Genomic DNA, 15626 nt, shown 5'->3' with positions numbered 1-15626 from the left:
TTTTCTTTGTCACTAAGACTTGTAAATTTTACTATTAGGTGACGGGGTGTGGACCTATTCTTATTGATTTTGAGGGGGGTTCTCTGAACCTCCTGGATTTTGATGCTTGTTCCCTTTGCCATATTGGGGAAATTCTCTCCAATAATTCTCTCCAATATACCTTCTGCTCCCCTCTCTCTTTCTTCTTCTTCTGGAATCCCAATTATTCTAATGTTGTTTCGTCTTATGGTGTCACTTATCTCTCGAATTCTCCCCTCGTGGTCCAGTAGCTGTTTGTCCCTCTTTTGCTCAGCTTCTTTATTCTCTGTCATTTGGTCTTCTATATCGCTAATTCTTTCTTCTGCCTCATTTATCCTAGCAGTGAGAGCCTCCATTTTTGATTGCACCTCATTAATAGCTTTTTTGATTTCAACTTGGTTAGATTTTAGTTCTTTTATTTCTCCAGAAAGGGCTTTTATATCTCCCGAGAGGGTTTCTCTAATATCTTCCATGCCTTTTTCGAGCCCGGCTAGAACCTTGAGAATCGTCATTCTGAACTCTAGATCTGACATATTACCAATGTCTGTATTGATTAGGTCCCTAGCCTTTGGTACTGCCTCTTGTTCTTTTTTTTGTGGTGAATTTTTCCGCCTTGTCATTTTGTCCAGATAAGAGTAGATGAAGGAGCAAGTAAAATACTAAAAGGGTGGCAACAACCCCAGGAAAATATGCTTTAGCCAAATCAGAAGAGATCCCAAATCGTGAGGGGGAGAAAGGTGATAAAAAGAGGTTCAGAAAGAAGAAAAAAAGAAAAAAAGAAAAAAAAAACAATTAAAAAAAGAAAACCAATAAAGAAAAAAATATAAAAAGGAAAAAAATATATATATATATATATTAGATAAACTAGTTAAAAAACGTTAAAAAAAGAAAAGGGTAAAAGTTAAAAAAATTTAGCAGAAGAAGAAAAATAAATTGAAAAAAAAAAAAAAGAAAAAAAATTAAATTAACTGCAAGGCTAAAGAATCATGGGGAGAAAGCCATGAGTTCCGTGCTTTGCTTTCTCCTCCTCTGGAATTACGCTGCTCTCCTTGGTATTGAAACTGTACTCCTTGGTAGGTGAACTTGGTCCTGGCTGGGCTTCTTGTTGATCTTCTGGGGGAGGGGCCTGTCGTAGTGATTCTCAAGTGTCTTTGCCCCGGGCGGAGTTGCATCGCCCTTACCAGGGGCCGGGCTGAGTAATCCGCTCGGGTTTGCTTTCGGGAGCTTTTGTTCCCTGAGCGCTTTCCGTAGAGTTCCGGAGGGTGGGAATGAAGATGGCGGCCTCCCGGTCTCCGGCCCGGTGGAGCCGAGAGCCCGGGGCCCCACTCCTCAGTGCGCCCTCAGAGAACAGCGCCGATTTACTCCCGTCACCCTGCCTCTGGCCGCGCTCCGAGCTGACCGAGCCTGCGACCGGTTCAAGGTAACCCCGAGCTTAGAGCTTACTCCTCGGCTCTGTCTCTGTAGCCGGCTTCCCTGTTCTAATACCTGTAAGCTCTGCGACACTCAGACACCCCCGATCCTTCTGTGACCCTGCGGGACCTGAGGCCACGCTGACCCTGCGTGGGCTTCACCCCGGTTAAGCCTCTGGAGCGATGTCCCTCAGCGGAACAGACTTTTAAAAGTCCCGATTTTGTGCTCCGTTGCTCCGCCGCTTGCCGGGAGCCGGCCCCTCCCCCCGCGGTCTATCTTCCCGTCGCTTTGGATTCACTTCTCCGCCAGTCCTACCTTTCAGAAAGTGGTTGATTTTCTGTTTCTAGAGTTGCTGTTCTTCTTCTCTTCGATCTCCCGTTGGATTTGTAGGTGTTTGCAGTCTTTAGATAAGCTATCTAGCTGATCTCCCGCTACCTGAAGTAGTCTCAGCCTGCTACTTCTCCGCCATCTTGACTCCTCCCCTGGTTATTTGAATTTTATTTTGAATGCAGACAGTAAAATATTTAAACAGCACAGATTTATAGTGAAAAGTCAGTCTCCCTCCTACTCCAATCTCTCAGTCTTCTAGTTTTCTACGGAACGCTATTACCAACTTGCTGAATTTCCTTCCTAGTCTGAGCACATATGGACATACATATCTAAAAACCTAGATGGTAGCATACCATACACATGGTTCTATACCTTTTTTCCATTTAACAATGTATTGTACAGGTTGTTGCCTATCAGTACGTATAAATTTGTCTTATTCAAAAATTGTACAGTACTCCTTTTATATGCCTGTACTATATTTTTTTATTTCCTTAAGTAATCTCTAAGCCCAACATGGGGTTCAACCTCATGACCCCAAGATCAAGAGTCTCATGCTACCACCTGAGCCAGCCAGGTGCCCCTGTACTATAATTTATTCCACAAGTTCCCTACCGATGGATATTTTGGTTTCAAATCTTCTATAAACACAAACAATATTGCAAGCAATGACCTTATCCATTCTTCTCTGTGTATCTGCAAGTTATCAACCTGATGAAATTCCAAGAAGTAGAACTTCTGAATCAAAGGTTTGCCAGCTACTGCTATATTACCCTCGTTCCCGGTGATTCCATTTTGCCCTTCCACCCAGGGAAGGAATGCCTGTTCCCCGTAAGCTGCTGGGCAATGGTCCTTTTTTTTTTTTTTTTAAAGATTTTATTTACTTATTTGACAGAGAGAGAGATCACAAGTAGGCAGAGAGGCAGGCAGAGAGAGGGGAGGACACAGGCTCCCTGCTGAGCAGAGAGCCCGATGGAGAGCTTGATCCAAGGACCCTGAGATCCTGACCTGAGCCGAAGGCAGAGGCCCAACCCACTGAGCCACCCTGGAGCCCCAGGGCAATGGTTCTTGACATCAGGTGAATTTCTCTGTTCTGCCCTCCTTTCCTCCCCCTTCCCATTCTTTCTGTCAAGCAGATTTTGGCAGCTTCCCTTTATATACAGGCAATCCCCTAGATGCTACTGCTACACTGCTGGAAAAATAAAATAAAACTTGACACTTTTAGAGAAACTGGGGAGTTCCCAGGCAGACTAATGGGGGGAAAAAAACTTTAAAAACTACAGTATGTTTAGAGATTGGGAAATAAGTGGATAGATTCTTGGGATGTGTGGTATAGTAAATTATATATCCTCGCATGGTATGAATGTTTTTGTTCCCTTTATTGTACTTTCTAAAGTTCATATGGTAACAATTTGTGTGGGGAAAAAAACAAACTCTTATTAAAAACTGAAAAAAATCTGACAGCATGTGGGGGTTTTGGTTACTCAATATTAATATAAAGTAATTCAACCAGATTGTTTACCTAACACATGACATCCCCCACCCCGGAGTCACCCCTTTGAAGCACCAATGGCAGGTGTCAATATTAGTGAATTTAAGTCACTCTGGAGTCTAGAGCACTTTGTGCAGGATGGATTTTTCTCGGATATAGTGCTATGCATTGTAGGATTCCAGGCAATTAAGGACACTAGTTCTTAGAAATTTGGGACAAGGGAAACTGGGTGATTAAGGAGGTGGAGGGATGCCAGAGATCAACCTGACCTAATTCAAAAATTTGCCCTGGGCAAGTTTCTTCCTCCTTCCTTCATGGCATGGTGGTTGGTTCCTGAATGCAGAATGTAAGCTAATACCCAGTACTACTTGAGCTGTGCAAAGAGATTAAATGGATGTTTGTTGGCTAGTTTGTGGACCTAATCAACATTCATGACACATTTCTATGGAATAATGATGAATTCCAAACAACCAACTTATGAATGGACTTTTGAAATATCATTCCATTTATAAGTTTGAAACTTCCCATTCTGAATTTAAATTTACACTGAATACCAGGATGTGAGAGATACCAAGTAGCATAGAAATACAAATTAAATAAATTGTCAAATATACAAGGTCATAAACGAGATGCCCTCTGAAAATACCACACTCTCAGTCTGCACAAGAGGATGTCCCAGAAGCAATCAGAAGACAGTTTATGAAAATGTTCCCAGAGCAAAGTAGGAATTTGAAACTGGAAGGATGATAATGTACTACAACACAGTCATCAGAAGATGTGGGTCAAGGGGCACCTGGGTGGCTCAGTGGGTTAAGCCTCTGACTTTGGCTCAGGTCACGATCCCAGGGTCCTGGGATCAAGCCCCGCATTGGACTCTCTGCTTAGCAGGGAGCCTGCTTCCTCCTCTCTCTCTCTCTCTCTGCCTGCCTCTCTGCCAACTTGTGATCTCTGTCTCTCAAATAAATAAATAAAATCTTAAAAAAAAAAAAAAAAAGAAGATGTGGTTCAACATGGAATTTAGAAAAATGTCAGATGGAGACTATTTGTTACTGTTTATGGAATTAGGTCAATGAAAAGATCTTCTATTATAAATATCCCCAAATTTCTTTCTGGTGGACAGAGATGACTCATTAGGTCTTTTTCACTTATGGTATAGTTTATACCATGTAGTTCTTATTGCTCGGATTCTATGTAAATCTAGAATTTCTTTTTTTTTAAGATTTTATTTATTTGACAGAGAGAGAGAGAGAGAGAGAACATAAGCAGAGGGAGTGGGAGAGAGAGAAGCGAGCTTCCTGCTGAGCAGGGATCCCAACTCGGGGCTTGATCCCAGGACCCTGGGATCATGACCTGAGCTGAAGGCAGACACCTAAAAACTGAGCCACCCAGGTGCCCCTAAATCTAGAATTTCTAATTAGATTTCAAAAGAATGCATATGTTTAGAACAGGGTACCTAGAAGAAAAAAAATCCTACCTCATCCGTTTGATGGATACATTCTCCTATGTAAGTTTTTTTTTTTTAAGATTTTATTTATTTATTTGCCAGACAGAGATCTCAAGTAGGTGGAGAAGCAGGCGGGGGGAGGGGAGCAGGCTCCCCACCGAGCAGAGAGCCCGATATGGGGCTCGATCCCAAGACCCTGGGATCATGACCCAAGCCAAAGGCAGAGGCCCCAACACACTGACCCACCCAGGCGCCCCTATGTAAGTTTTTTTAAATGTCATTTTAGTATATAGATTAGGCTCCTTGGAATTTGATTAATGCGAACTGATTTTTTTTTTAAGATTTTATTTATTTATTTGACACACAGAGATCACAAGTAGGCAGAGAGACAGGCAGAGAGAGAGAGGAGGAAGCAGGCTCCCTGCTGAGCAGAAAGCCCAATTTGGGGCTGGATCCCAGGACCCTGAGATCATGACCTGAGCCGAAGGCAGAGGCTTAACCCACTGAGCCACCCAGGCGCCCCATGATTAGTGCGAACTGATTTCTAAGGACAGTTTACCCCATATGAAACTGGGGTGTAGGAGGAATAACATCAAACGAGTGTTTATTCTGATATTATCATCTCTGACAAGTTACTTAATTTCTCCAGTGCTCAGTTTCTACAGCTACAAATGAGAGATTTGACTAGATGACATTATTTCTACATATGTAAAGCGAGGTTTAGATCAGAAGCACAAACTCAACAGCAATACGTAAGGCCACTCAAATAAGAGCTTTCAACCTGCTGGTATTAGTACAGAATAATCTCCAAGGGAGATTTCCACTCAAATATACTGTACCTAATGTTCCCTATTTAAAATAAATTATTTTGTAATAAAGCAAAGCATCATCTGCTAAGTTAAACATTTCATAGATTTGGAGTTTGTACATCCCCTGAAAGGGAAGCATTCTTGCTCAAATATCCTTAGCCAACAAAAAACTAATATTGTAATTCCATCGTCACTGGGAATGCAGTGGTTCTATTTACAGATGTGCTCCACCTTAATGCTCAGTTACCTAGCAGATGAGACCTAAAACACCCGCCAACATAGATGGACATTAATTTCAAAGCTTAGGCAGAACTGAAAATACACTGACAGATGAAGCCTATTAAGGAGACTTTGAAACAGTGGCTCCCAGGAGGTGGGAAGACATGCCACATTGAAATACCATTATCCCTATGGCTAGAGGGCACAGTTCTACTAGAGGATCACTAGGTTTTTTCCTTCTCTTTCAATCATAATATCATTCAGTGTGCAAAGTGTTTTCACACCTGCTTCCTCATTTTTATTTGTTTCTGATCTTCCTGTTACCCCCTGTGAAATAGGTAGGCCAAGAATTACTTCATTATAACATCTTACAAATAAGGAAGCCAAAACACAGAGAACTTATATGACTTGTCCAAAATGGGATTTATCTTCCATCTCATGTCTCAGAAACACATATGTTTTTACTTCAGAGAACTGACTGGCACCATACTGGAAATACTTCATATAATTTCCTTGTTTTTCCTTTTCAACCTGTTGGCTCTCTGTCTCTGCCTATCTTTGCCAACACTGTCTTCCTGATTAAACTGAAGGCAGGGACTATTCCTTCCTCTGTAATTTCACATGCAGTGCCTGGTACTGTGGCTGTTGGTCTCTGAAGTCAAGAACTACCGGTTCACATGGACTTAATCAAGACTTGGGAAAATAATTTAGACAAGTCAAGTAGGACTTACAGACCTTGATTTAATAAGCAATGATTAGAGATCATTAGCAACAAAATACGAACCAGTGTCTGAATCGGATTAGGTCAAGTCTCGAGCCAAGTGAAGTTAGTTAGTTAGACTACAGCCAGAATCCAACTGTGTCTCAACACTTCCACAGCTGGCTTGAGCAATAAGCATCTTTCATTTGGATTTCTGCGATAGCTTCCTAACAGGTTTCTCTGCTTTGACCCTTGCTCTGCTACAGTCTATTTCTAACACAGCAGTTCAGTGACCTTTTCTTTTTTTTTTCTTTTAAGATTTTATTTATTTATTTATTTGACACAGAGAGAGAGAGAGACAGCGAGAGAGGGAACACAAGCAGGGGGAATGTGAGAGGGAGAAGCAGGCTCCATGCTGAGCAGTGAACCCGATGTGGGGCTCGATCCCAGGACCCTGAGATCATGACCTGAGCTGAAGGCAGATGCTCAATGACTGAGCCATCCAGGTGCCCTGGTCCTTTCAAAACAAAGCCATCCATCACTCTTTCTGCTCAAAACCTTGCAATGTATCCCCGTTTTTATTTTAAGATTTTATTTATTTATTTGACAGAGAGAGACACACCGAGAGAGAGAGAGAGAGAGAAAGAGAGAGCACAGGCAGGTAGAATGCTAGAAGGAGAAGCAGGCTCCCCATTGAGCAAGGAGCCCAATGTGGGACTCGATCCCAGGACTCTGGGATCATGACCTGAGCTGAAGGCAGATGCTTAACCGACTGAGCCACCCGGGCATCCCTGGATCCCCATTTCAATCAGAATAAAAACCAAAGTCGTTAAACTAGCCTATGAGGCTCCTGATACAGGCCTGTTTCCTTTAGAACTTTCCTCATCTCCAACTACCCTGTGTTCACTCTATTCCAGTCTCATTGCCTTCCTGGCTTCTCCCCTAAAACCGTAACATGTCAGACAGACTCACTCTTTCTCAGGGCCTTTACCAGAGCTGCCCCTTCTGCCTACATCACTGCTTTCTCAGGCCTGTGCTTAGCTAATCCCCTACCTTCTTCAAGCCTTGCCTCACTTCTCATTTTCTCAAGGAGACCAGCTTGCATTGCTGGTAGCCCAGCCACCACCCACCTACACCCCCAGACTGCTCCCTAACCTTGCTCTGGTTTTAGTTTTGTTGTTGTTTTTTTTTTTTTTTCAGTAGCACTTACCCCCTTCTAAAGTAAAATAAAGTTGGGGCGCCTGGGTGATTCAATTAGTTAAGCGTCTGCCTTCAGCTCAGGTCACGATCCCCAGGTCCTGCGATCAAGCCCTGTGTCAGACTCTCCCTGCTCAGCAGGAAGTCTGCTTCTCCCCCTCCCTCTGCCTGCCACTCCCCCTACTTGTTCTCTCTCTCTCAAACATATAAAATCTTAAAAAGAAAAAAACAAAATTTACTGTATTTACAGTTGTCTGCCTCCCCTTGTCCCTCCTCAACCCTCCTTCCACCTTCCTTGGGCCCTTGCTAGAATGTATCAAACAGATATATCCAAAGTACTGAAGCAGTCCCTGGTACAGAATGGATATTCATTTAAAAATATTTACTTTCTTGGGACACCTGGGTGGCTCAGTCGATTAAGTGTCTGCCTCCGGCTCCGGTCATGATCCCGCAATCCTGGGATCAGGTCCCACATCGGGCTCCTTGCTCAGTAGGGAGCCCGGGTCTCCCTCTTCTTGCCACTCCCCTTACTTGTGTGCGCGCTCTCTCTCTCTCTCTCTCTCTCTCTCTGACAAATATTTTAAAAATATAATATTTACTTTCTTAAATAAAATATTCAAAGGGGGTCGCCTGGGTGGCTCAGCATGTTAGGTGTCTGCCTTTGGCTCGAGTCATGATCCCAGAGTCCTGGGATGGAGTCCTACATCAGGTTCCCTGATGAGCTTCTCCCTGCCCTCCCTTTGTGCCTCCCCCTGCTCGTGATCGCTCGCTCTCTCTCAAATAAGTGAATAAACAAAATCTTTTTAAAAAACTTACTTCCTGGGTTGCCTGGATGGCTGAGTCAGTTAAGCATCTGACTCTTGATCTCAGCTCAAGTCTTGATCTCAGGGTCATGAGTTGAAGCCCCATGTTGGGGGCCATGCTGGGCAGAGCCTACTTAAAAAATTTGCTTTCTGAAAGAATGAAATTGACAAGGTGCCTGGGTGGCTCAGTCTTTCACTGTCTGCCTTTGGCTCAGGCCAGTCCTGGGATTGAGCCCCACATTGGGCTCCCTGTTCAGTGGGAAGCCTGCTTCTCCCTCCCCTACTCCCCCTGCTTGTGTTCTCTCTCTCACTGTCTCTCTGTCAAATACATAAATAAAATCTTTAAAAAAAAAAAAAAGAATGAAATTGAGGAGCGCATGAAGCTGGGTGTTCTCTCCTTCCTCCACCTCCCTTGCTTTCCCCAAAAAGCTCTCAAAGAAGTTGACTTAAGACTTCAGTTAGATAGACCTGCAGCAAGCATTAAGGCAAATTATGGTATTTCACATTATTCCTTGGACTTTGGAGCCAACTTTTTTTTTTTAAAGATTTTATTTATTTATTTGACAGACAGAGATTATAAGTAGGCAGAGAGGCAGGCAGAGGGAGAGAGAGGAGAAAGCAGGCTCCCTGCTGAGCAGAGAGCCCGATGCGGGGCTCGATCCCAGGACTCTGGGATCATGACCTGAGCCGAAGGCAGAGGCTTTAACCCACTGAGCCACCCAGGCGCCCCTGGAGCCAACTTTTTTAAAGAAGGAAACTTTCAACAGTGTTACACCCTCTGTTATTATTATTACAGACTTAAGAATGATAAACAAACACGATATGGTCTACTCCTTCACTCTGAACCTACATTAGTGAAGGCCTCCTTGGGGATTTAATCCATATCTCTTATTATTATCTCTATCCTCATGTACTTTTGGCATATTTTGTGCCTACTCCCTAAACCTATGGACAGATCAACGGGGCCACATTAGAAGTTTAATATCAGCTCGGTAGAAATAGGGTTTCTTCAGGTAAAACAAAGGCAGGATGACGTTTTCTCAGTTGTTTTTTCATTGTTTCTTTCTTGTTTTATAGCTTTTTTACCAGGGATCTCCCGATGTAAGGTCTATGTGATGATGAGGGCTGCATTGGAGACTTTTTCTACCACCATCACCTCCATATCTCCTGGGAATAAAGAAGGAGAGAAAACTACAAGTACTGATGATTTTTCTAGCCCTTTGAAAGAAGGTACAGAATAAATAGGGGTGAGACAAGAATAGAAAGGAAAAGAAACACTTTTAGCCCCAACATGAGTTTGGGTTTTCTAGGATTTTCTGGGAGGCTGAGAAATTACATGGATTTTACATCAGAAAATCACTCCATTTCTTCTCTAAACAAGGTCCCAGAAGTGTATGTAGTTTGACACTATTAATAATCTTTTACTTCCACATAAATGAGCTTGTGGCCACTTTTGGGGACAGAATGAATTGTATTTGTGTGGCGGGAATTCCAGCCATTGTGTGAATAGACAGACAACATTTAAACACTAAGCATCATCACAGTGAGGACAATAACCAAGTGCATGCTTTCATCTGCACTGTTTTTAGGAAATGGCTCTCCCTAAATTGGTCAGACTCGAATTCTGTTTAGCTTACATTCCAGTTCTCATGGGAGAGATGTAAATATAAGATTAGTAATAACAAGATGCATGTAAGGCATTTATCCCTAAGTTTGCCTTTTGACCCAGAAGAAATGCCAAATCACCTTTGTTCCTCCTACTCCACACTACAGTCAAGCGAAGCACAGGAAAGGTGGTTTTCTGATCCCACACAGTATGTCTGTCTGAGCACAAGGGGAGAGACCGAGAGGGTGCTGCTGGTGAAAGACAAGTTCAGAACTCCTTGCGCACTCACCGCCCCACCTCCCCTGAAAACAATGCAAGAATCACTCCTACTTGATCATGGCCAATCCCAAATCCCAGGGAGGGTGACTCATTGGGAAGAGGCTGCAAAGGAGGTTACAGCAGAGCCCATGAGGCCCACCCCACTCCTGACTCTGAGTCTGAATTGGAATTCAGCCTATTGTCTCTGCATCAGGCTGGACCCCTGTTAGTCTGGGGACCTAGAAGAACTTCAAGTTACAGTATCAATCTCTTCCCTCTCTCAGGTTCTCTCTTCTCCTTCTCCTCCTCTCTCTCCTTTTAGACACAGATGAGAACCTAAAGAAGAGGCAGAAATGGAGCATTGTGGTCAAATTTCTGATTGCTATCACCCTGTTGTTGAGTGGAGTTGCCATTATAGTGTTTGTCATTTTTGAAGTCCCATGCCCTGTAAGTTTGTGGATGTATTGGGTCCCTGGACTTGATCTATAAAGACTTTCTTCTGGGGCTGCCTGGGTGGCTCAGGTGGTAAGCACCTAACTCTTGATCCCAGCTCGGGTCTTGATCTCAGGGTGGAGAGTTCATGTCCCGCATTGGGCTCCATGCTGGGCATGGAGCTTACTTAAAAAAAAAAAAAAAAAAATGTTTATAAAGCTTTCTTCTTCTGTTCCAGAGTCAGGTTCACATAATGAAAAAAGCACAGACTTTGGGGTTTGGATAGAACTGCCACTCACATTCACTAGCTGAGTGGCTTTGAGAAAGTTGCTTGACTTTTCCAACAAGATTTGGCTCATCTGTTAAATGGGACAAATGATATTTTCCTCTTATGGTGCTTTTGAAGGTTAATTAAGATCCTGTGTGAAAGGCACCTGGCACATTGGCGTTGCTTGCTGAATGTGAGTTCCTGACCCCTGCTGTACTTGGACATTCTCTACAGAGGATGGATCCAATGAGATGGAGTGTTTTCTTTAGAAATGACACTTTTCTTTAAATGGTCTGACAGGAGGTTTGGAAGGTACCAAATGTATACCAGCTATCTAAAATTAACACCAGTCACTTTTTTCCTTCAGAGTCAATGCCAGGGAACCAGAGAACTATGCCAACGCCAGCGGTTATGGAGAAGGCAAAGGAAGGCAGGCCAGCAACCTGGGGCAGCTGAATCCCAGCTTGAGTCTCAGCCCAAGAAGGAAAGTGTTCTCTGTATGGTTTATGTCATTTGCTTGGGGGAAAATGAGGTTCATATATAAGTGCTGGGAGACAGGGAGATGTTTCACTTATGAAGCAAATATCGGTGTTTCTTTTATGTGTCAGGAAATACAGGAGGTATTTGTATTATTGTTTTATTATCCTCACATCAGCCCAGCCTTAACATAATAGAGTATTTATTTAAAATATATTATTTCAGGGGCGCCTGGGTGGCTCAGTGGGTTAAGCCTCTGCCTTCAGCTCAGGTCATGATCCCAGGGTCCTGGGATCGAGCCCCACATCGGGCTCTCTGCCCAGCAGGGAGCCTGCTTCTCCCTCTCTGCCTGCCTCTCTGCCTACTTCTGCCTACTTGTGATTTCTCTCTCTGTCAAATAAATAAATAAATCTTTAAAAAAATAAAATAAAATAAAATATATTATTTCAGAGACCCAGCTATAATCAGTCAAAATGTCTAGAGTGGGGCCAGGAAACTTATTTTTTAAGATTTTTTAAATAACCCTAAGTAGAGGTGGATTTACTGTGAAATTAATAACGTTTAAACTTCAGGACCCACGGGACTTGTATGAAGCTTGTATCAAATTTTGTATTCTTCAAATTCATATTCTTTTTCTTAAAATTGTCTTTTTCTTAAAATTGTCAAATTGTCAGAGTTCAGAACCCACAGAATATGTACCCATCCCTGCCCCTAGGTAACTCTTACAACACCCTGCAAAGTTTGAATAGTTGGCAAAGTAGCTTCTTTCCTTCTGGCCCTTGGTTTCCCCAAGCGTCCTAAGCTCATGTTGCCCTTTGGTGTTTAAAATAGACACAACACCACTGTTACAGTGCAGCTGTCTTAAATCCAGTCTCCCTGTCAGAAGTGTGCCTTCTCTACAACATCCACAACACTCACTAAGATGAGGCCTCCAATACTTTCAAAATTAAAGGCGCAGGGGGTGGGGGCACCTCAGTGGCACTACTGGTTAAGTGACCAACTCCTGGTTTTGACTCAGGTCATGATCTCAGGGTTGTGAGATCGAGCCCCGCGGTGGGCTCCTCACTCAGCCGAGTCAGCCTGAGATTCTTTCCCTTTCTCCCTCTCCCTCCATCTCTGCTCCTCCTCCCCCCAGCTGCACTCTTTCTCTAAAATAAATGGATGAATAAATAAAATATTAAAAAAAAAAAAAAATTAGGGGCGCCTGGGTAGCTCAGTGGGTTAAAGCCTCTGCCTTTGGCTCAGGTAATGGTCTCAGGGTCCTAGGATCGAGCCCTGCATCGGGCTCTCTGCTCAGCGGGAAGCCTGCTTCCCCCTCTCTCTGCCTGCCTCTCTGCCTACTTGTGATCTCTCTTTCTCTCTCTGTCAAATAAATAAATAAAATCTTAGAAAAAATAAAATTAAATTAAAGAAGGAATCCACTTTTGCAGAATTAGAGCACTGAGAATGGGTCTCAAAGATGATCTAGTCCAGGATGGTACATGCGCCTACTCTTTAATTCTGTGTTGACTGCACATATCAATGCACAGTACACGGGAAGCTGAGTGAGTTCTGGAGATCCAACACACAGAATAGTGATTATGGTCGACAAGACTGTATTACAGACCTCAAAACTGCTAAGAGACTAAATCTTAAATGTCCTTGCCACCAAAAGAACTGGTAATTATTATGACATGATACAGGTGTTAGGGTAATAACCATATTGCAATATATAAATGAATGCAGTTGGGCGCCTGGGTGGCTCAGTTGGTTAAGTGTCTGCCTTTGGCTCAGGTCCTGATCTCGGGGATCCAGTCCCACGTCGGTCTCCCTGCTCAGCGGGGAGTCTGCTTTTCCCTCTGCCTCCCCCCCATCCTTATTCATGCTTGCTCACTCTCTCTCTCTCAAATAAATAAATTTTTTTTTAAATGTATGCAGTCAACATGCTATACACAAACTTACACAATGTTATATGTGAATTATATCTCAGTTTTTGAAACCAAAGCACAACACTCTTTCTATCCAGCCACGGCATCAGAATATTTCTTATCACACTGTTTCAGGTACCCAATGCCAACTTATTTGTCATCTCTGGTCTAGGTTACTATTTTCTATAATCTGGTTTCTGCTAATATTAGATAATGTGCTCATGTAAATTAGTATGATTTAATCACAGGACGTATGTTTAGTACTTTACTCCACTCTGCCTTATCATTTCTACTGAACACTGGAAGAAATAGGCCTGAAGGGGAATAAAAAACCTAGTCCAGAATTAGAGGTAACTACATAGTAGCTACACTGAATTCTTCCTACCAACAAAAGAAGCTACCAAATCATAAAAGAATTGATAAAAAGAATAATGAGCAACTTTATAGACATTACCTCATTTGAGCCCACAAAAACTGTGGGAGGTAGCTACAGCAGGTATCCACATTTTATTGATACTTAAACTGAGGCTCAGAGAGGTTGTGTAACAAACAGCTGGTAGAAACAGAAAGGAAACCCAGGTCTTTCATTCCTATACTAAAATTTTACTGAAAGCCTTTATACACCAAGTTCCTTACCTTTAAGAGGGTCACACTCTATGTTCATAATTTTTTTTTAAAGATTTTATTTATTTATTTGACAGAGATCACAAGTAGGCAGAGAGGCAGGCAGAGAGAGAGAGAGAGAAGAGAGAGGGAAGCAGGCTCCCTGTTGAGCAGAGAGCCCGATGCGGGACTCAATCCCAGGACCCTGGGATCATGACCTGAGCCAAAGGCAGAGGCTTTAATCCACTGAGCCACCCAGGCGCCCCTCTATGTTCATAATTTAAGCCTTTAGAAAGAAAACAGAAAATCAGATGGGACATGGAATTAGATATACCAAGAGTGGAACGGGATTAGTAAAAAAACATTTGGTCCACAGAGACTCAGATCTCCGTCTCTTTTCAAACATAGTGAGACTGTGTGGGTCTGATTCAAGAAATGAAACAGAATCCCTGTACCAAGGCGATCCACAGTACCTGCATACCCAGAGCCTTTTCCATTCAAAGCAAACGGGTTAAGCAAGGGGTGAATGGGCTCTTTGCTACTGGTTTATAGGGTCCAACCAATTGTAGGTTCTCATGCATAAATAAATGTACCTTGCTGATACTTTCTATGTAAATACAATAACTTTTCCTAGAATTTCTGGATAACAAAGAGCCAAAATGATATGTACTTGGCATTAAATGGGGTTGGTACATGAAGGAATACCCATTTGCATCCTCTTTATCGCTCATTTCCTTTCAATCTCTAGGTTGGACAAGATGCTCCCAACTCATCAAGTCCAAGGAAAGCTGCAAGGATCACTATCATCCACGAGACATACTTCTGAAAAGCTCTTCTCTGCTTCACACATTGAATGAAGGATACCGCACTGTCTTTTCCCTGTCATTAACCAATATTGGCAGGTTCTTGTGAATTCACTCATTATGTCCAGCAGGGACATTATAATCAAACACTATGCCAGGCCAATTTAGGAAGAGCCTGGGCTTAGAAGTCAGGCTTACCTTCATGCCACTGCTACTGTCTTAGCCACATGCCTCTGAGATTCACGTCACCCATCACGGAAAACGGGTATCTTTACATCCCATCTAATGAGAACAAAAAGTCTTCCCTCTGAGCACTATGAATGGACCTATTGCTTTCTTTGACAAACGGTTCACACACAGCCTCCAAGTGGCAAAGCAGCCACTGGTGTGGCACTGTTTACGAGCTCCTCTGTTTCCTCACAGCTGAGTTCACTCCCACTGGCTCTCGGCTGGCTGAGGGTGGGGGTTCCTGTTTTCCCAGGCTGATGTTCATAGCACTTTATGATTTAGCCTCTGCCCTACATGGGGCTATCCACACACTGGTGAGGGGAACATGACGCTAAGCATTCCAGAAGTCCTCCTTCTACGTCATCCCCAAGGGGCTTAGGGACTGCATAAAATATGAGGTTTCCTATAATTCACAACTCTTCAAGTGGGCCTGACATTACACCCTAAACCACAATGTGGAGCTGCATACATTTTGAACAAGGATTCCACACAAAATGATGATGGATGATTTTTCTTACAAAGGCACACTCTGAGTCAAATCTGACCTGCTCAGGTGAGAGTTTGGCGAGGAAGCAGAAACCGCGGTTGTTGAAGGGAACAGGTTAGGAAAAGGGATTGGCAGGTG

General features: G+C 43.1%; 2 protein-coding genes across 4 annotated transcripts in view; one reads left to right on the top strand and one right to left on the bottom strand.

Annotated features, from left to right (window-relative positions):
* The window catches only part of LOC111151232 (chromosome unknown C17orf78 homolog), a 22662-nt gene extending 7866 nt beyond the window's left edge, over nt 1-14796 (top strand). Inside the window, exons 4-7 of one of the 2 annotated variants that reach the window (XM_022509039.1) lie at nt 9497-9649; nt 10606-10730; nt 11351-11473; nt 14719-14796. In XM_022509039.1, coding sequence (XP_022364747.1) covers nt 9497-9649; nt 10606-10730; nt 11351-11473; nt 14719-14796 — 479 coding nt within the window. Of the gene's footprint in view, nt 1-9496; nt 9650-10605; nt 10731-11350; nt 11474-14718 lie in introns of those variants that run through there. The other variant, XM_022509040.1, reaches the window with a different exon arrangement.
* The window catches only part of LOC111151230 (acetyl-CoA carboxylase alpha), a 288595-nt gene that overhangs the window by 255464 nt on the left and 17505 nt on the right, over nt 1-15626 (bottom strand). The window lies entirely within an intron of this gene.

The sequence above is a fragment of the Enhydra lutris genome, unplaced genomic scaffold, assembly GCF_002288905.1.
Source record: "Enhydra lutris kenyoni isolate GAN:26980312 unplaced genomic scaffold, ASM228890v2 scaffoldscaffold26, whole genome shotgun sequence".
NCBI classification, from domain to species: domain Eukaryota; kingdom Metazoa; phylum Chordata; class Mammalia; order Carnivora; family Mustelidae; genus Enhydra; species Enhydra lutris.
Note: the sequence above shows the minus strand (reverse complement) of the source record. Positions and strands in the feature narration are given on the sequence as shown.